The following is a 21,876-nucleotide window of genomic DNA, read 5'->3' on the forward strand; positions in this document are numbered from 1 at the left end:
TAAAATCACCCTGTTATATAGTTGTTGCACAAATACAGCTTTTCCCGCCCTTGAAATGCATTCTCTTTTATGTAATTCCATAATTTATAATTTTTTATGTAATCAGTTACTCAGGGCACACTACTTTTAAATCTAATTAGTACCAGCTATTTAATAATCAACCAGAAACAGAGTTGCCCCAAAACTACCAGTGTAGCAGCATTATGACGTTGCTCTCTTTGGCCTGATTAACCAATTTGAGGATATTATTATAGCCCTGGGTAATTCTCCAGCATTGATTTAGCATGCACAAAGTGCTGCTTCTGGTTTTGGCTGGGGTAGAGTTAATTTCATTCATGGTAGCTAGCATGGGGCGTGTTTTGGATTTGTGCTGGAAAGCGTTGATAACTCAGGGATATTTTTGTTACTGCTGGACAGAGCTTGCACAGAGCCAAGGCCTTTTCTGCTTCTTACCCCACCACTGAGGAGGCTGGGGATGCACAAGGAGTGGGGAGGGGACACAGCCAGGACAGCTGCCCCAACTGACCAAAGGGATATTCCAGAGCATGGGACATCATGCTCAGCATATGAAGTTTAGGAGAAGGAGGAAGGGAAGGACTTTGAGAGTAATGATGGTGTTTGTCTTTCTGAGTCACCACTACTGTGATGGGACCTGTTCACCTGGGGATGACTGAACACCTGCCCAGCCATGGGAAGCAGCGAATGAATTCCTTGTTTTGCTCTGCATATGTGTGCCTTTTGTTTTTCCTACTAAACTGTCATTATCTCAACACACGAGTTTTGTCATTTTTTTCTTGTCCAATTCCCTTACCCATCCCACCACAGGGGAGAGAGGGAACAGCTGTGTGGGGCTTAGTTGCTGACTGGGATTAAATAATCGAAGTACTTCATTAACAGTAAGATTTTACTTCTGGTGCTTGAAGAGTAGCCAGCTGCAAGATGCTAAATCAGAACTCCAGTGGAAAAAGGAGAAATAGACACTGAGAGCAGCAAACTAAAGAGCACAAGCCACTTGTGAGCACACCACAAGCAGCACTAAGCCAAAAGAGTATGTACTGAATATAGTAATTAACAAAGATGCCTCTGTAAGAAAGGCACACAGGTCTCGAAAAGTAAGTGGGGACCAAAGAAATGGTTATTGTTCTAGCTTCTCTCAACCACATGCTTGTTTTCACAGGTGCAGTCACACAGAAAGTAACTGCACATCATTTTGTTGTTCTTAGGAGTAAAGTGTAAGTGCAACAGTTTCTGGCAAATGAGAACTTTTGTTTTCCTCACGGAGGGCTTAGCAAATATTTCTGCACCCCAGCCATATTTTTATAATCCCACAGAAGAATTTGTTCCTGTGATTGTTATACACCAGTGCTTGGAATGTTATTTCCCTTCCTTTTGTTTCAGCTATTAAAGTAAAATAATTGCAAGCAAACACTGTAAATGCAGAAAGTTAGTCACCTTTTAGAAAATTGCCTCAATAATTACAAAGAGTAAGAAACAAACTTCTTACTTTTTAACATCTGCAAACCCATGCCTACCCAGTTACTGCATAGCTACATACTTCCTGTTACAGCTCTAATGCAGCGATTAGCATATATATGTAGAGTGTATATACGTATGTTGAAATACAGCAGGAACTGCCAACAGAACATTATTTGAGACTGACTCAGCTGCATGAATTTTAATTTCATCCATCTGAAGTGTTAAGGGAAGATTCATCACCCTGTGAATTCATCAGTGCAAGTGTCCTGGGTTGCAGTGTATTCTATTACCATCCCCATGAGCTGTTGAAATCAGGAGGGGCAGTGTTTCCTTGCCTCCCCCCCCCAGACTATCTTTCTGTTAAGGGCCCATCAATGCCCTGCCGCATGACTCAGAGATAATTCCCTCCGGACCATCTTCTGTTAATGAGCCTAATCAACGCCTGCCTCATGACTCATTACCCCATTGTGAGATGCTCCACCCAGAGGGAGGAACCAAGCATTCCATCCTGGATATAATCTGAGATTCTGAACACCAGAGACAACCTTTCCACTGGATTTCCAGAGGACAGGAGCTGCACAGCCACCACTGGACTTTCTGAGGAAGAGCAGACCCTTTCTACAGGACCACTGCTTCAGGAGGACTGCAGCCACCATTCTACCAGACTGCTACCACCACCATGACTAACAGGGTGCCAGGTTGTATCCTGACTCTGTCAGTTTGAACCAGTGTTTTCTGCCTTTATTTTTGGGGTTTTTTTTCTTATTTTATTTCCCTATTAAATTGTTATTCTGACTTGTCTCACACTAGTTTGTTTCCAAACTAGTACAGCAGGGTATAATTCACAGTCTCTATGGAATGTTCAATTTTTATGTCCTGTTGATAATTTCTGGCAAGCAGTCTATGACAAGCAGTGGGCAGCATCATGCACAGCCATGAGTAGCCAGAGTGCCCTTCATCTAAGGAAACATGGAAAAGAACAGGGGCTGGATATTTCACTGGGGAGACATACAGGACAAAGACAGAAAAGGCAGACATGAAAACCAAAGAGAAAGACAAGACAGATGAGAAAAAGGTGGAGCAACTGAAGAGTGGGTAGACAACTAGTACATAAAGAGGCACTGAAATGATGTATAAAGCCAGGCAGAATATAAAAGAGGAACCCTAGAAAAGAGAGGAGAAACTCTAGTATGCGGAAAGTGTCTCCTGTCAAGCAGAAGATACTCCCTTTAAAAGAAGAAGTCAGTAGTTTAATAAATCTTACTATACAGATGCATAATACACAGACGTTTTCCTGGGATTTTAATTTCAAGGATCAAAATGCAAGACTCAATTTTTTTACCCCTAAACACTGAAGCTATTGACAAATACTGTACCAATCCATGGTGCACACAAAGCCATGGGGAATGGTCAACAAGCCATCCTGAACAGTTGCAGAGAGAAAGGAAACAAAGAACAGGTATCAATCACTTATGACTCTGTCATATGGACTCTGTGTCATATGGAAAACACAGGCCCAAAATGCCTTGTTATGGACAGTGTGCAGGAGGGACAAAGGAGAAAATTTAGGGTTTGTACAAACTCCAGAAGAGGTACATTCTCATTTCTTTGGCAGCTCTGCTTCCCTTTGAGATCACTGTTAGCACACTCCACCTCATCCTCCACATCACACGGCTCTGCAGGAGCTCCAGGAAATCCACCCCCCAGCGCCAGTGTTATTTTCATGATGATTATTACACCTGGAGTTATCCTGACCTGGTAACTGCACAATTTGCGGAGTTTGAATATGTGAGGATTATCTATTGACATTTTTTTTGATAGAGGGGAGGAAAACACCTGACAGATGACTGAAAACTTGCAGGTACAAAGACAGAGGAAGGCGTACACCAGAGGAGTACCATTATGCTTTGTATTCCCTTTTCTTTCCAGAGATGAGAGGACTGCATTATTTGTGCTAATATGTGCTGGTATGTGTTGATGGCTATCCTACTGTGCAAGCAGAAGCCTTAGTGTGTGCCAAGTAGTTTCAGGTAGAGAGCTTCCCAGCTAGTCCTTAAGTAGGATTCCAACTTTTTGTATTGCATACTCTAAACTTTTCCTTATACTCTACTAATTAACAGAGCAAGCTCATACTGATTTTTTTTTTTGGGAGTTCAAAAGTCTTTAAGTTGCTGCATGTCAGCAGCATGTTTCTTTTACAATCTAAAATGTCTTGTTTTTCATTTCCATTGGGAAAGAATGTGGAATCATAGAATGGTTTAGGTTGGAAGGAACCTTAAATATCATCTACTGTGGGCCAGCACACCTTCCACCAGACCAGCCCCAAGCCCCACCCAGGCTGGCATTGAACACCTCCAGGGATGGGACATCCACAGCTTCTCTGAGCAACTTGGGCCAGGGCCTCACCACCCTCACAGTAAAGAATATTTTCCTCATATCGTATCTAAACCTAGTCTCCTTCAGTTTGAAGACATTTCCCCTTGTCCTGTCACTACACGTCCTTGTAAATGGTCCCTCTTTATCTTTCTTGTGAGCTCCCTTCAGGTACTGGAAGGCCACAATTAGGTCACCCCAAAGCCTCTGCTCCAGGCTGAACAATCCCAGTTCTTCTGGCCTTTCCTCATATGTTGAAACTGTATTTAAATAAACAAATATTTTCCCTTTTGTAGAGTAATTGGAACCATTTCTCAACAGCAGTCTTTATGAAGATAAACTGGTGCTACATTGAGGGAAGTCCATTATTAGAGAGCACTTATCAGACACAAACATATTAAAGGAAAAAACACACAAATTAGTTTCTAGACCCATTATGTTGGCAAATCAATAAAAATAAACTGCTTAAGAGGACATGACACATTCGTTCCTTTCATAAAAGCAGGCTTTATAAAGTAGCTGCTTTTTATTAAAAAAAAAAGTATTAGCCAAAGTGAATATAATTTAGTACACTTTGAAGCATGTCAAAATGGTTATGCAACAGTTACCTGCTTCACAGCAAACTTTTTGCCAGGGATTTTGGGGTTTTTCTGCTTGTATTGGAAATAAAAAAATCTCCATCTTTCAAAGAAAACACTGTAGGCATTTTTTAAGCTCCTGAAATACAAGTATCTACATGTTACTTGTTTCCTTCCCCTCACTGTTCTCGAGTAGCTGTTGAAGTGACACGTACCTCCTTGTCAGGGTGCTCTCAATGGTAAGCACATACTTGGTTTCAAGAATCCCCTTGCCTTTGTTTGGTTTTTTTCAGGTATTATTTTGCATACACAAAGCTAGTCCATGGGTAAGAGTGTCTGACAATCCTGCCCACGCTTGTATTTTGCAACAGGTTTAGACTGATACCTCTACCCGCAGACACCATAAACACATCAGGGGTCTGTGTGGACATCAAAGGTGCCACATCATCTCACTCTGAGTGGTACTGAACTGAGCTGGTATCAGCTAGGAGCTGAGAATCAAGGCATCTGTGCATATTGGTCATTCCTCCTGCAAATAATGCTTAAAGGCTCCAGTATTACATACATAAATTCAGGATCCCATTTCAGATATCAGAAACTTCAGTGAGTTACATTCACTGCTGCAGTAAAAGCAAATCTACCATTTTTCTTTTCTGAAGACATCCTGAAATCAAGAATAAGGAACACCCGTTTACAAGTCTGTTGCTTGTAAAAATTCCATTCGGGCAAAGACATGAAGCACCTCTGCAGAACAGATCCAAGTTCCATGCAAAAAGTCCCTTCGTTCTGCTTAGTGCCAAGCTTAAGACCCTGAAATAAGAGCAAGACTCAGAATTTCAGGTAACAGCTAAACCACCCCTTCTGATTTTATTACTCTGGTGGGTAGGAGTCACATTTTGCCCCTACATTTTGAAAACAAGGGAAGAGTGATACTATATTTCACCCAAGTATTTCATCAAGCTGCAACAGCCAATGCGTACTGCAGCCAACTCATAAGCAGGCTGAATAATAACAAACAAAAAAAAATCTGTAACTGCCACATTAGACTGCTGTATGATGGTATTTACATCCATTGAAAGGATGCCTCGATTTGAATGGAAGATGTAGAAGGCTTTTTTTTTCCTATTGAAAAAGTTGAAAAAATAGTACAGAACCTGCACAGGCTCAGGGTCAGCTGGGAGTTTATCACTCTCACAGTCATGGTCCTCCAGCTCAGGGCACTGGGACCCCCTTAGCCATCAGCAGCACTGAAGACAAAGGCAAGGAAAGCATTAAACACCTCTGCCTTGTCTCTGCCCTGTTTGGGAGGTGACCATTCTAATCCTGCAATGGGCCAATGTTATCTCTGCACTGCCTTTTACTACTAATGATCTAAGTAAACCTTTTTCATTGTCCTCCACAGTTCTGGCCAGCATCAACTCCAGCCAAGTTTTGGCTGCATGAATTTTCTCCCTCCCAGCAGCGTCTCTGTTTTTCTCCCATGTCACCTGCCCTTGCTTCCACTGGCCATACACGTTCTTTTTCCCGCTTTAGCTCCAGAAGATCCCTGATCATCCAAGCCAGTCTTCTGCCTCACTTGCTTGACTTCCAGCATTTTGGAATTTCCTTTGCATTTAGCAGGTGGTGCTCAAAAAGTGACCAGCACTGACAGACTCCAGCACCTCCTAAAATGTTTTCCTAGAGACCTCATTACTAGTTCCTGAAGTCTGCTCTTTTCCTGTCCACAGTTGAGGCACTTTTCCTCCTGTCAACAGATTTTAAACTTTTGGTCTCTGTGTCAAGAAGGCTACCAATCACCAATTCAGACACAAAACCTCCTCTGTTAATGACCAACAAATCAAGGAGGGCATCTTTCCTGTTCAGCTCCTTTACTACCTGTAGCATGAAGTTATCACCCAGGAGCTTTAGGAATATTCTGGACACCTGAAGGACAACACAGTCATCTGTCACAGCCAGCATAACTTCATGAGAGGAAAGTCCTGTTTGTCAAACTTGGTTTCCTTTTATGACAAGGTAACCCACCCAGATGATCAACCGAAACCGGTTGATGTAATTATTTTGTATTTCAGTAAAACTTTCAATACTGTCACTCACAAGATCCTTCTGGACAAAACAGCCAGATAAACACATCATGTGATGGATGAGCAGTTGGATCAGGGTTAAGGCACCAAGCGTGACAGTGAATCGGGTGACATCACTCTGGTGACCTGTCACTAGTGGGGTTCCATAGGGCTCCACCCTTGACCCTGCGCTCTTCAACATCTTCATACATGATCTGGACACAGGACTGGAAAGTACACTAAGGAAGTTTGCCAATGATACAAAACTGAAAAGAGCTGTTGACTCCCTCAAAGGCAGAGAGTTAGAGAGCTGGGCAATCACCAGCTATGTGGAGTTCAACAAGGGAAAGTGCTGCACTCTGCACCTGGGATGGGGCAACCCTGGAGTTACAGACAGACTGGGGCATGAGAGGCTGGAGAGCAGCACCATGGAAAGGGAGCTGGAGGTCCTGGCTGATGGCAAGTTGGACAGTCAGCAGTGCCTGGCAGCCAGGAGGGCCAAGCGTGTCCTGGGGGGCATCAGGCACAGCATCACCAGCTGGGAAAGGGAGGGGATTGTCCTGCTCTGCTCTGCACTGGGGAGGCCTCACCTCACGTCCTGGGGGCAGTTTGGAACACTACAACATAAGAAAGACATTCAGCTATTAGAGAATGTCCAAAGGAGGCCACAAGGATGGTGAAGAGTCTGGAGGAGAAGCCATATGAGGAGTGTCTGAGGGCACTTGGTCTGTTCAGCCTGAAGAGGGAAGACCTCACTGGGGTCTGCAACTTCCTTATGAGGGGAAGAGGAGAGCAGACACTGATCTCTTGTCTGTGGTGACCAGTGACAGGGCCTGAGGGAATGGCCTGAAGCTGTGTTGGGGAGGTTTATGCTGGATATCAGGAAAAGGTTTTTCACCCAGAAGGTGTTTGGGCACTGGAACAGGCTCCCCAGGGAAGTGGTCACAGCAGCTGAGTTCAAGAAGTGTTTGGACACTGCTCTTAGGCACTTAGTGGGATTCTTAGGGTGCCATGTGCAGGGCCAGGAGCTGAACTTTGATGATCCTTCTGGGTCCCTTTCAACTCAGAATATTCTATGACTCTATTCCTTGTTAGCAGCTGAAGGCGTATCCAGCTGAATGACCATGTCAGATGAACACCTCCCATATACTTGCCTTGAACCTGCTGCTAAATTCAGAGGAGCTAAGAAAAACATGTAATTTTGAGTCTTACAAATTCCACATAAATCTGTAAAACTGAACACTTCACATTGTTACAGACAGTACCCCGAGGCAGATCAACTCACATATGCCCCAAAGTAGATCTGCTAAAAGGAATGAGCACAGCTGGAACATTGCAGAAGAATTCAGCACTGGCACCAACACTGGATCTAAAAGCTCCATTTTAACTAAAAGCCAAGTGTGATCTGTATGCTGTCCATGAAAGAACACAGCCAGATATTTGCCTCTTTCCATGAGGCCTCATAGCTCAAAACTTCCTGCCCAGTCTTTTATCAGTTACTGCACATGAAGGCTTTTCTTGTAAGAGACATGGATAAGAAGCCAAGTAATTCTTCACTCGATTAGTTTGTCTTTCTTCAGGAACATTTACCTTCCTAAAATCAGCTCTCTTCTTTAAAGAGAGGAAAAAAAAAAAGTAGTAAGAAAAACAAGGTACAAAAAATTGTTTGTATCAGGCACAAGAGTGCACAAGAATTCTTCATATTCCACCACAACCTACTTTCTACAGCCAATTCAGTATTTTGTAGTTTTCAGTGGTACCTCTTGCTGAAGCCACCTACTAATCATTTCTGTGAGCTAAAAATTGATTTAAGGTCCAAATGATAATCAGAAACACTTATAATTAAAAAGGTTAAAATTACTTTTTTCAGCTCATACTCATTTACATTTTTGCATGGGCAATACCCCAGCAACTCTGCACAAAGTGTATTATGTGTTTTGGGAGATAAAAAAACCTTTCATGAAAAATCTAAACATGTTCATTCTAACTGCTGGGAAGAGGACCAAAAAAGAATAGCCCAAAGCAAAAGCTTTTTTCCACAACAGAACAGCTGCTCTACATTGACAGCATTCTTTCTCACCCTGCCCAAAGTTACAGACCTGAGAACCTAGACTACAACTGTAAAACTGCCAGCAATGAAAGCAAGTCTTTGCCACAGTGCAACATTATAGCAGTCTCTAGTGCAACTCTTGAGAACTCATCTTCCCTCTTGAAGAATATATAAAAGGCAAGTCCTCCATGTCACATGGCAAAATGCCCTAATATTTTATTCCTAGAAAAATAGGATTGCCCAATTTCACAGATACATCTGCAAGTGTTGGACTGCAAGATGCACTTAGTTATTGCTTCAAGGCAATTGTCATAAACTGTTGGCTACAGTTGAATTTAACACCTTTGAAAAGGCCAGTTGCATGCATTAAGAACTTGATTGGACAAAAGATGTACAAGTCAATGTCATCCTTCCTTAGAGCAGGAATTTGGACTGGATGACCTGCTGAGGTCCTTTCCAGTCTGGATGATTCTGTGGCATGGCCATCTTGATATTCATTAAAAGAAACCAACCCATAAACTGAGTATTTTACCTAAGCTCTTGCGTGTAGTTTAATTCAACATGTTCTTGCATTTAAGAAAGTTGACAAACTTGAAAATGCCACTCTGGAGTCTATACAGTAAAACATAACACACAAAACAGGACTCCTTTACATGCCTCTTTGGTGAATTACTTTATAATACTTACAGTGAATTCTCATTTTATTTCATACACTATACACTAAATTTGCAATCAACAATATTTCAAAATAAACCAGTTCCCAAGTTCACTAGACTTTCCATTTCAACACTTAGGCATTTAAAATACATGAAAGTTAGATTAATAATAAAGTAGACCTGATCTGAAGTCAGAACTTACAAAGAGCAACATCTTTCCATTATTTTATGGAAAGCATGACTGCTTTCCATAAGTGATAACTACACAATCATTCATGATTAAAATGCAGATCAATTTACAGCATTCACAAAAACAGACTTGCCACATGAATGTGAAAAAAAGCAGCAGCCTCTCATAATTTAGAAGTGACTTTCCACATGCTTGTTTCATCTCTCCCTGCCCTCCCCGCCCCACCCCATATTTATTGATGAAACCAAGAAGGACTACATCACCTAGAATAATTAAAAATCATTCTCAGGCTGAGTCTGAAGGGGGAGAGGGCAAAAATTATGTACTTCAGTGGTTCCCTTGCACATAAACTGTTAGCTCTGTTCCACAAAATATTTAAACTAGCAGAGACTTTAAATGACAGACATCAGTGCTAGTTAAGGAGACAATTTTATACATACCACTCCAATCTAACAAAAGAGAAACTCTAGGAAAAGCCAATTGTTTTCATAGGCTTTCTGTACACTTTGAACACCAATACTACTACTACTACACAGATTTGTATGATTACTATACTCTCATATGGAGCAGTAGAGTAAAACTAAACCCTGAAGTTATCCATGGAAAGTCAACTAAAAATGGCACTTACACATGCACACATCAGTTTCTATTTTGCTTTATTCACACTTAGTTATTGTAAGCCTTGCAAACAAACTGCAAGACAGCCAAATTTGCATTCTGTGCAACTTTTCCTCAAACCCATTTTTCATTGTTTTTATACAAAGTAAGAGTTTCCCCTTTGTCTTCTGCCACACTGCAGCAAAATAAGTCTTCTATGTACCTGTAAATAATAACATTTAAGTCTACTTAAGTCACTTTTACAGTTTCTATTTTACTCACAGTTCCATTAACAGTGAAGTTGGAAACATTTTCAAAAGACCAGTAAAGCCATCAGTCCCCTACTTGCAAGTTCTTACAACTTAAGAAAAGAAATTCCTTTCAACTGGCTAGCAGTCCATATTAAACATCAGATGTGATGCTCATAAAGCAGATACTAACAATTCATATCCATTCCTTATGTCAGTGAACTGGTAAGAGGAAAAGGAAATCCTCAATGCAATCACATTTGAAATCTGATCCCCTTTACATGACTGCATATGACATATTCAATTTGTGTCTGTAATTTTTAAACAGTCCTTTTTTAATTACACTTCGGCAACTATATCCCCATTTTTAAAACAAGTTGTTCTACAGTGTAAGGAGAATCCACAGAGTGGATTCCTCGAAGTTCTTTTTCTAAGCCATTTAAACAATAACTGGGTTAGCAAGTGAATCATGTCCAATGTGCTAGATCCAGACCTGGACAGATTAAGAAACATTTTGAAGCAGTGTTGAGTAAATAATTTTGGTAAGCTGTAAAACTGCCATATGCAAGGTATACTGTACTATAACAGCTCCAAATCCTTTATAGAAACCTTGCATTCCTTCTTCCCGTTTTATAGTATTTATGCAGTCTTTCATTCCCTCATACTGAGTATTGATTGGAAGCACTTCATAGCCAAGGTCTGTATTGTCAATTATTGTGCGTGTCCCTTGAATATGAAGGCGGTGCAAAACTGTTTCCAGTGGGTAAAGCATGACATCAGCACAAAGGCTAGCAGCAAAGCTAGCAATAAGTTCTGGAAAATACGCATCCAGCATGCTCTGCACAGAAGAGGAGCTCTCAGTTGGAAGGTTGTGGGAATTATCCCTTTTCAAAACAAACAAGACAAGCTTCTGGACGATGGAACTGATGACGTAGTGAAGGACTCCATGTAGAGCAGTGGGGAAAGTCAAGACCATCAGAGGAAGGAGACGCTTGCTATGGGGTACTCCCAAGCCTAAAACTCTGCCAATTCCCTCTTTCACGCAGTCCAGGATGCCAGGATTGTCTCGAATTATTTCACTCTACAAGCACAAAGGAGGAGTTACGATTCATGCTGAGCACTTCAAAACCATCCTGACATCTACTCTGACACTTTATCACTGTTGAACTTTTTTTTTTTAAAGTTAAAACACTTGCATGCTATTGTGTCCACACAGCTGTACAAATAAAAGGCCCTTGTTATAACACTCTTCATAGCATTCAACTAAGCTTTCTTTTAAAGAACCCATCTTAAAGAGGTGAGGGTTTTTTAATGTATATTGCAGTTATCTGTGTTCTACCGAAGAAATTCAACTCTCAGCCTACTGCTGAAAGTATCAGAATGCGAAACAGTCATGAACTTAAAATGTCTACATCTGGAGCAAACTGCCAGGAAGTACTTATTTAATTCAAAATGCCTTTACTTTAAAGACTGTGACTATAACCTTTGAACTTGAATGTACGTAGTAAAGACTTATACAACTAGTGTAGAATGGTCATTTTTAACATGCATTTAATAGGTTGCGTTTTGAATGTTCTCATGCATTTAAAGTAGTATTCTTTACCCATGCTGTTTGTTAGTGAAGAGATAATTATTTTGTTCATGCAGCGCAAACAAAAATCTTGTAATAATTATCTACTCTATTATACTTCACCTTTGAGTGTAGGATTAAGCTAAAAACATTATTTCTCCTACTAATGCTTATACAAACTCCAGTGTTTTATCATGTGGTTTACATCCCAAATTCAAGATTTGGATGTTCTCCTGAATGCCCGAGTCTCTGAGTCCATGTGGTCTGTGTCCTGACCTCATGCCAGAATAAACCACCAGAATATTCCTCAGTATTTTGGGGAAATACTAAACAGCCTATACAGCCTTCATGGTCTTTTCTGTGCAGGAGAGAAACTAATTCAAACACCTGAGAACATAACGCTGTTGCAGACTTTAAGTACAAGTTAAGCAGCACAACCCCTGCTGACTCCTCTCCTGTCCCACATCACTACAGTCACTGCACTTCAAAACCGTTCTTGCTTTGGCCAAACACGCCACCATGAGGTTTTAGATGCTCATGACAAAAGAACTAATGTGACAGCTACAAACTTCCACCATTTACAGCTATTTTGATGAAATGTATTTACTTGGGTGTCAAACAGATACTGTTGAACAGCATGGTTTATCAGAATTAACACAAAGTCTATATAAACCTGCTAGTAGCAAATCCAACGATCTTTAACTTCTCTGATTTTTTACTGGTCATTGTTGCCTTGCAGCACAGGAATGTAATGCAAACCTGGCAAGCCAAGTTGCTCCCCTGCATTGATTAATACAGTATAAAGATCTTCACAAATGCTATCATCACCTCTGCTGTATTTCTAATAAGCTGATGAACTTTCCAAGAACTCAATAACATATTTCATACAGCATATATATATATATATATATATATACACACATACATACTCATTCACTAAAATACTTGCACACAGCCAAAGCTACTAATCTTAAAATCCTCAGATCTCAGTGGAATTTTCATAACCAATCATTACAGAGAAGATCACCTACCTAAAAGGCTGGGAGAGATGCTTTTTTGGCTTTTTATTCTTATCCTATTAAGCTGCTTTCTAGCAAAGAAACTTTATACTTATTTTGCAAACAGAAGGCAGACTCTAAATTATGCTCTCTTTTATCTTCTATTGGTAAAAAATTTACCCATGTCCAACAGCGCAGGTAATGCAACATCCTTTCAGACAAAAATACAAGCAGTAAGATACCTGGATATAACATTCCATTCTGTGGCCTGCTATGAACTCCAGAAAGATTAACAGTGTTCCACTATTGTTTCTAGTTCCAGAATTATGGCATGCTCAGGGTAGAGCCATTCCCCAGTAATTAAGAACTTGAGTTCCAGCCAGCTTCCCATTATGACACCAGCTAAGTCTCCCAAATATTCCACAACTCAAGAGATCCCCTGAGGAAAGAGGGTTTCTAAAATAGGGAATATCTTTAGAGGAAATGAGTTTGTTTTTGGGAGTCTGTCTATACCCCTCTCTGCACAGATGCTTAATCTCACCTATCCTGTTAATCCATGATGCAGCCAGTTCAGACAGAACAGCTCTCCTAGTACCTTCTGGCTCATTTAAGCTTGGATCCTGTGCACAGAGCAGAATCCTGCCCCTTAAAGGAGTCCATGCGTGTAAAGTACATGCTGAAACTAAGAAACTGCAGAAGTCAGCCTTCTCCCCAGAAAAAGCACCATTTTGGAGATACACACCAGCAAATCGGTCTTGACAATACTTACAAGTTGCCCATGCTATGAATGAAAATTATTACTTGGATGACTGAGAAACATGAGAGTGACTATCCTGCACCCTCCACACAAGAACTCTACAGAAAGAGTGCCATTAGCTGCACAGAAATTCTGTCATGTCATCTAAGAGCAAGTCATTATACAGACATGGCTGGAAGAATTATCCTGGACCATTTGTGCACAGCTAACCCTTGCCTTTCTTCAGAAAGAGATGCAACACCACACTGACAGGCAGTCTGCAACACAGTGCTATGGGGTACACTGCACAGTTGCAGAACAAGATGTATTCCAAGTGACAGGTCCAGATTTTAATTTTCATGGCTACAGAAGAACTAGATAAAGATTAAAAGTAAAAAGTTGATTGAATGAAAACCCCACTGAACTACTGGAAAAAACTTTACAGTTGTTACAGGGGGTGGGTGTCACTGTAACAACTTGCCTAGGAAGGCAAAGTTTAAAAATCTTACATGCGAAAAACTTCCTTATGTTTTATCTGCTGGAGCACAAAGATATAGCATGTCCCTAGTTGATATTCAATATATTCCAACTATCTACATTACGTGTTCTTTCTAACTGAAGATTTAGTTAAGACACTACACTAATATACCCTTCATAGTAAACACCCATTTCAGCTAAGTCGTAAGTCAAGCAAAACAAATGCAACTACTGCAACATAAACCTGAATACAAAATCAAAGATTCATTTCTCCATATAATCTAATCTATAAAGAGTAACAGTATCTTTCTAAATGTTCCAAATATATGTAAGTTACCTGTACAGTTTCAATCAGGCTCGCAGAATAAAAAGGCATTGCTATTACATGTGTTAACCTGTAGAAATTAACAATATAGGAATTAATGTAATGACAATACTGTAATTTTAGGCAAACAGGCACCTGAAAGTTGATGAAGTTATCTAGCACATTATTCCTGAGAGAAAATTAACAAAGCATAACTCAATTACTAAAATGTACATCAACAAGTTGAGATAAGCTTCAGTCAAAAGTGTAGTTAAATTCTACTTCCATGTGACCAGACTGCTTGAGGTCTAAAAGAATCTAATCTTTTAAATCAGTAGTTCCATAGACACAGGGATCTAGTAGGAGAAAATCTTTGAAAGTGGGTTATGCAATCAAGATTGTTCAAAAAATCAACATTTGAAAAGTACTGTTAGCACCTTGTCAAGTAAACATAGCAGCAGACTAAACTTATGTACATTTGGTAGTTTACGGTGTTTAGATAATAAGACATAAGGTAAATAACACATGTCATACTTACGCTTTGAGTAAAAGGTGTCCACCTATCTGCTTGAGGTTCCATTTATGTGAAAGCTCCCTAAAAAGAGAAGTATTTACCACAATATGAATAATCACCCACATGTAATTCTCAAGCAATTCTTCCATGGGTGTCAACATTCAGCTCTTATATTGGTGTTCCACTATCTATGTTGAAGCATTTCCCACATTGGACAGACAGAGCAAAACATTTAGTAAAGCATGCTTAACTTCTAGTAGTTTTTCAGGCCTGTCAGACATTCTATCAAAAAAGTTTCAGTTATTTATTAGTAAGATGTCTGCAGCTCTCACAGCAACTGACTTTAGTGTTTTCCATCTATTTAGCAACCTTATGTACTAGCACTTAAAGCAATTTTCAGGGAACACTGGAGTACTTTCAAAGCTTAATAGTTTTCCTTTACGAAGAAATAATTTTTATTTCATTTTGGTTTTGTTGCGCCTTTTCTGTTCTTTAGGTTATGTTTACCCTGTTGTTGCTCCCTTCCAGAAAATCTAAATCAGATTCTGGCAGTTAGACAAGAACCAATCAAGTACAAGAGGTCAGACTAGAAGTTGCATAGTAATTCTGTACAGACATAACTGAAGTTTTTTGTCTTATGACCAGTCCTCAGCATATTCTGATAAAACAGAAGAAAACTGGTGTGTTTAACACAAAGGTGACGTCAAAAATATTCCCTTAAAGTAGTACTTCTAGTTACACATTTCAAAATATGAACAGCAAATGTTTACATTCTACCTGATAGAAAAAAATAAACCCACCTAGCTCAAGATACCATTCAAAGACCACATGTACTTACAATGCATAATACTCTAGCTATGAGGTATAGACATTTGTCTGAAGCGCTGGGCACACTAAACTTTGCATTTTTAATTGCAAGCTATAAGGTGTTCAGCTTCGATTTTGTCCAGGAATCAGACACTGCTTGTAGTTAAAACAACTCTAATCCAAGAAAGGTAAGATTTTACTCTTTCTGAAAAATTGTGTGTTACTACTAGCGATCACGTTTTAAATACATAGGTCAATCACTAAACAGGATCAGAAGACCACTTTTACCATTATGTATTTCAGACTCTTAGATCACATCCACTTACCCATAATACTTAAATGCTGTGGAAAATGAAACCAGCCAAACTAATGTGTGAAAGCCTAACCTGTCAATCCAGGTATAACTGTCCCTGCAGTGGAAGAACAATTACAGAAGCAGCTTGCCTAGTGAAGAATGTTCAAACCCATTTCTGGGCTCGTCTCCTAAAATAGGGGTATTCTCTCATGATACTATAATATAGAATTAGAATTGACATTTCACTTCTCTGTGTTCTTTGGAGCCTGATAATGTAGTTAAATAACCTTTTAAATCAGATTTGCTGGCACTGCTGCTACATGCAATAACCTTCTCCTCCACATGACTGCCCAAACATGCAAGCCACCATTAAAAATGAAGAGAGAGCATTCAGTAGAAAACTGCTGCGGGGTGGTGCATGTATGAGACAACCACTTTAGCCAGATTACTTTCCCAACTCAGTTAATTTCCTGACTGTTCACACATTGTGTTGGCACAAGGATGGAAGGAGCACAGAGGAAGGAATGAGCTGGTTCCAGCAGAAAGGTTTGTTTCCTTTGGCGGCAGCACCAGCTTACTTTTTGAACTGCTGAACTGGCCCACAAGTAGAAAATCATTGCTGACATTTGTGAGAATTCAGAATTATGAAGATATAAACACCATATCACATCTCATGAACTTAAGCATACCCTAGAGCTGTATCTATACACTTGGAGGAAAGAACAGTCTGGAAATTTCAATTACCGTTGAAACAGAACTGACCAAAAACCTTAAATACACACTCCATACAATTTAAGTATGAAATGCTTTTGCTAATGCTTTTGAACTTGCAAATACCTACTTTCATTAGTACGGATGCATGCATCATAACAGCATTTGATTCAGCCTAACCATGTTTCTTCTTTTTAAACCCAGGGTAGTTTCCATGTCCTTGAATATTTTTAGTGAAAATATTACTAAACTTCTGTAGCAGAAGGTGGACAAAGTGATGTAGAACAATGAATATATCTTTAAATGAAGTCAGTCGTTTTTAGTCGTAACATCTTTTTTATGACAATACTGAATAAGGTACATAGAGCTGTTGGTCAAGGAAGGCAAAAGACAAAACTGCCAGTCACATAGACTCTCATTTACCATGTCTTCTCATTTACTAACGCAGGCCGTTCTGTCCTTTCATTTACCACAGATAGTGCAAATATTCAGCAAAATGTCAGTGCTGGCTCCTTAGCTGTGCAAGTTTCCTGTATTTAGATTAATAAGACCAGGAATTTTTACCTTAGGTATGTTATTTGCTATTACCACACAATAAAAACCCAAATAAAAGAAGAAATTTTTTTTTTATTGTTTATTACAGAGTTGACTACCAACAACCAATTTCCTACAGTATTTCTATACTCAGATCAGTGCGCTGACACAAACATACAAAGCTCCCAGAAAGAGTCTCTCACTATTTATGGATTATGAGGTTATCTTTTCCAAAACAACCACACTGTGTTTGGAAACACCTATTTAATGTCTGGCTGTTCTCATGAAGCAGTATTTTTCAAACAGTCTACATTTCTAACACTTTGAAAATAAGTCAACAACCTACTAATTTGTTTGAAACAGTAAAAAAAAAACACGCAATACCTTGGCAAAGGTGTATATTCACTGATGATGCCTTCTGTTCCCAGGGTTATGCCCTGAACAATGAAAGTGCTGCCCATTCCTTTCCAGAGAGCCCTTGGACCCTGTGTGTTGAAATATGCAATATAAAACTCAAAAATATTTTCATCTTATTAATGACAACATTTCAGTAAATTCAGACCACACAAGGCTACAATTCTACCATTTAACTTTATAACTAAATTCAGGTAACAACTCACTCTTTATCTATAAGAAAGTTTTGTTTTTCAATAATTTCAAAGACTTGTCATTAATTTTGGAGGCATCTCTCCACTGCTAATATTTTGTGTTATAAATTTAACGTCATTTCCTATGGACAGAATGAGCACAAGATGTTAAAAGTATATCCAAAAGAAATTCATAATTAAGAACTTCTTACTGCCTTCTGATCCGAATTTAAGATTGCCATTCCCAGGCAGAACTGGAAATGAATTCAGTACTATCACTGGAAGGAGTCATCACTTCAATAATAATTTTATCCACATAAAGATTAATGACCTTTTAGAACCTTAATGAAAAAAATTAGTTTCAGGGACCTTTTGTTTTCTAACATCTGCAAATCTTTCCACCCTAAGTACTGCACTTCTGAAAAAAATAATGGTTTACCTCATCTTCTTGAAACATAAAAATAACAAACCCTCATAACGGCCATGTTTTTCAACACCACCTACGTAAACACTTAGAGACATACATGCTGTAGGAACTCTCAGTGCTCAGATAGCCTTACACCAAATACTAACCTGTGTCTTATTGATGCAGTACATGATATTGACAATAGTAAATGGTGTGACATGGTAATTCCGTGCGTGATAGTTAACCTGTTAAAAATATAAATAACGTCAGTCTTAGAAACACACTTGCAGATGCTACAACTCTGAAGGATAAAGGCATTCCCAATGTAAGAATTTTACCCCTGTAAAAATCAGCTAAAAATATGAGGAAGTTCTCACTGAAATTTACAGAAACTGGCAGTACTTTTAAGTATTCGTATGCTGAAAGTTTAAACAATAAACTATACATAAATCAGAAACTATGAAACAAAGCATCCTGCTTGTAAATGGGGATCTGAAAGTAGCTCTGCAGACTCCGAAACACTTGCTGTAATTTGCTTTCCACTGCCCAAACAAAAATGAATAAGATTTTTCAAAATAAGCTAAACTGCAGAACAGGAAACATGTATTCTACAAGTAAAAACTTGTTAATGTAGCAGAGTCCCCCTAAAAATTGCGAAGCTTCCTGTACTACATACTTTCATACAGAGTATGAAAATACAGAGATATGACTATACACAGGAGCTCTGACTGGAAAAGGTAACATAAAAGACATACCTGACACTGACGACGTAGAACAATGCAAGGATGTGCCAACACATTTTCTGTAAATAGGCTTTAAAAGAAAATTGTATTTAATGCATGGGAAGCCACTAAAAATTCCTTAGAAAAGGCTTGTTAATTGTCTCTAACAACAGCAGATCAGTATTTGGAAAAGCAACATATTTTCTAGTGAACTAATACGGCATTTTTTGATGGCTACCAAACAGCCTCCCAAGGAGCAAGTTACATAAAGTCTGACATATACATTTACTATGAAGAAAACCCATATATATGTAGTATGCACATATTTTTATAAGCAAAACAACATACAAAATTTCTTAATCTCACCCTCCTCAAAGTATCAGGGTATAAAACAAACCAGAACCACAATTATGAGAGGAGTAATTTTACGCTAATTCTGCATACTGTATTATTATTCAAAACTCTCCTTAGCAGGGCCGAGGAGGATTACTTTTTCAGTGAAAACACTACTGATCCAAACCAACTCTCCTACCACTGCCGAAACTCATATTTCAATCAAAACTTCACAGAGAAGTTCTCGCTTCTAAAGCGGAATTCGTGGTTGCAGCCATTCAGAGAAAATATTCACTTAATCTCAAAATGCCTGAGTGATCAGAGTACTTACCCGTATGTTGTTCAAATCTGGGACATGGATTAGAAAAGCAGAACATCCAGGGTTTTTCTAAACACCCCAAGTCACAGCTACAGGATCACCTGTGGTAGGTTTCTGAACTTCCGACAGACAAGTACAATTGGCACAGTTTTTTAACTATTGAGCTAATTAGTAGTTTGCTACTACCAAAAGAGGTAAAACTTTCCCTGGACATCAGCATCTTAAAAGTTCACCACTTTCTCAAAAATACTATCAATAATCAGGGTCACCATAGTAAAGAATAAAATGGCCATCAGACCACTTAGTTAGATGAACATTGTGGTCCCATGATACTTTGGTAATATACTTGAACACATTTTAACCTTCTCAGGAAACATTTGCATTGCCTAAAAATATTAAAAAGTTGCAAGTGTCAAATAAGTTTTCTGGTGTTACTTTCAGATTACTTGGACAGGGTACACACATCCTGGGCATTCCATATGAAAAACTGTCTTACATTTGCCTATGTATTTTTTGAGCAACAGTTAAAGAGAACAGAAACCTAAATGGGTTTTGGGTAGTAGGTTTCTCAACACATGTCAACTGTTCATGGCTATTGAAGTAAAAACACAATATAAAAGTGTATGTAGGTTTTATGAGACAAATAAGAGTTTTACTACCCCTCTGTCACTGAACACAACTCTTACCTTGCAAGGCCAATACCAAAACCAGCAAATCTGTTCAACTGCTCTGAAAAACAAGAAAAAAAATGAACAAAAACCCAGATTATACAGCAGTGATAATCACAAAATAGGAGAAAATGCCATGCACATGATCTGAAAAACTAATTTTATCCTGTACTTGCATCAGAAAATTACAAGTATTAAACCACAACATTTATGGCAGCTCAGTAACACAGGATATAAAAAAAATTATTCCCCCAGGAATATGTGCACTTTAGACTGCACTGGAGTTTGTACATACTGTTATATGTAAAATTATGCTTTTCTTACAGGGAAAAAAAAAGGGAGAAAGCAAATGGTAAAACAGAGAATATTTTAATACCAAAAAAACCCAATTCAGACCAGCTACTTAAAGATTTAGCATGCATGACTTTACAGTAATTCTGAAACATTATAATTGAGATAATTGAGGTGAAAATAATGCTAAAACAGTAAAAAGCAAAAATTTGGGAGAAGTTACACAAAAAGCCATGGATGAAGTAAGAAACATCAACAAAAAGCAAATTTTCAAGCCGGTTGTTTATCTCCAGTCCTTTGCAAAAATCTAGTTACTAGAGAACTACAAAAGTAATGAATTCAACTCACTGTTGTCTGCCGCCAGACAGACATTTGCACATTGGGGATTATCAAACGGAATTTTAAGACGATTATCAGAACAGTAAAGGCACTTTAAAGTTAATGCTCAGCCCTAAAATCTTCAGAGTTCAAGCAGTCTGAAGACATGGATAAAGTCAGTAACTTCAGCGGGCTCCACACAGATGTGGGAGCCCTCCAAAAAATGGTAAGATACCATTTGCAGCTGCTGGATTCAGTGATTACAGCAACTCCTTATCAGTCATCCAAAGTGCAGAATGAACACACCTTCCATATGTAGACAGGGGGTAAAAATGTAGTGTCCAAGTAGGCAAGGATACTTAAACAGTGCTTCAACCAGTGCATGCATGGATGGAGTCCAGCTAAAGGCAGTACTCTTTGTAAGACCTAAATAAAAACACTGCACTACAGGTCAGAAAAGAAAGACTTGCCTAGTAATATAATTCGATTTCACATAAATTAGTATTTCATAAATCTTTTCATACTCAAGTGTATATAAGCTGCTCCTTTTAATTAAAGCAGATGACATACAGTACCCTAGATACAGCAAGTTTTTCTCAATTCACCTCAACTTCATGAAGACCTAAAATGACACTTTACTTATGCGGGCTTTTACTCAGTTTCCCAACAATTACTGAAAAGGACTGGAACTCAGTTGCTTCCTTAAATCCTACCAGTCCCACAGTTCCCTCGATATCATGCGTGCAGGGGGGAGGGGGAGGCCTACGTCAGCAGCTCATGTTTTAAATCCGAGAGAAGCCACGCAGTCTGGAACACCAACACCGACTAAACAACGAAGCAGTATAAGACGCAAAGGCAGTTCCTGCCTTAAAAGAGGGCGGAGTGTTTCTGCAGGATATTGTTTACATGGGCAGTGAAGAGCTAGCTGACCGCACACTGCTTAACGAGAAGCTGCGGGGCGCGTTCTGGCACTCTCAAATCACATTTGCATGAAGCTACGCAGTGCAGGAGCGCAACAGGCAGTGACGGAGCAGTTCGCCTTCTAAAAGACTTTTCTT

General features: G+C 39.2%; 1 protein-coding gene across 1 annotated transcript; it reads right to left on the reverse strand.

Moving 5' to 3' along the window:
* Window positions 1-9,061: 9,061 nt before the first annotated feature.
* Window positions 9,062-21,870, reverse strand: SLC25A46 (solute carrier family 25 member 46). Its single transcript, XM_017728370.1, has 8 exons — window positions 21,125-21,870; window positions 20,228-20,270; window positions 18,923-18,980; window positions 18,335-18,412; window positions 17,559-17,659; window positions 14,852-14,908; window positions 14,347-14,404; window positions 9,062-11,309 (listed from the first exon to the last, which is right to left on the reverse strand). The coding sequence occupies exons 1-8, from the start codon at window positions 21,204-21,206 to the stop codon at window positions 10,731-10,733; spliced, it is 1,056 nt and encodes a 351-aa protein (XP_017583859.1). The 5' UTR covers window positions 21,207-21,870; the 3' UTR covers window positions 9,062-10,730.
* Window positions 21,871-21,876: the final 6 nt, after the last annotated feature.

Source organism: Corvus brachyrhynchos, unplaced genomic scaffold (genome assembly GCF_000691975.1).
Source record: "Corvus brachyrhynchos isolate BGI_N302 unplaced genomic scaffold, ASM69197v1 scaffold433, whole genome shotgun sequence".
Taxonomy (NCBI): domain Eukaryota; kingdom Metazoa; phylum Chordata; class Aves; order Passeriformes; family Corvidae; genus Corvus; species Corvus brachyrhynchos.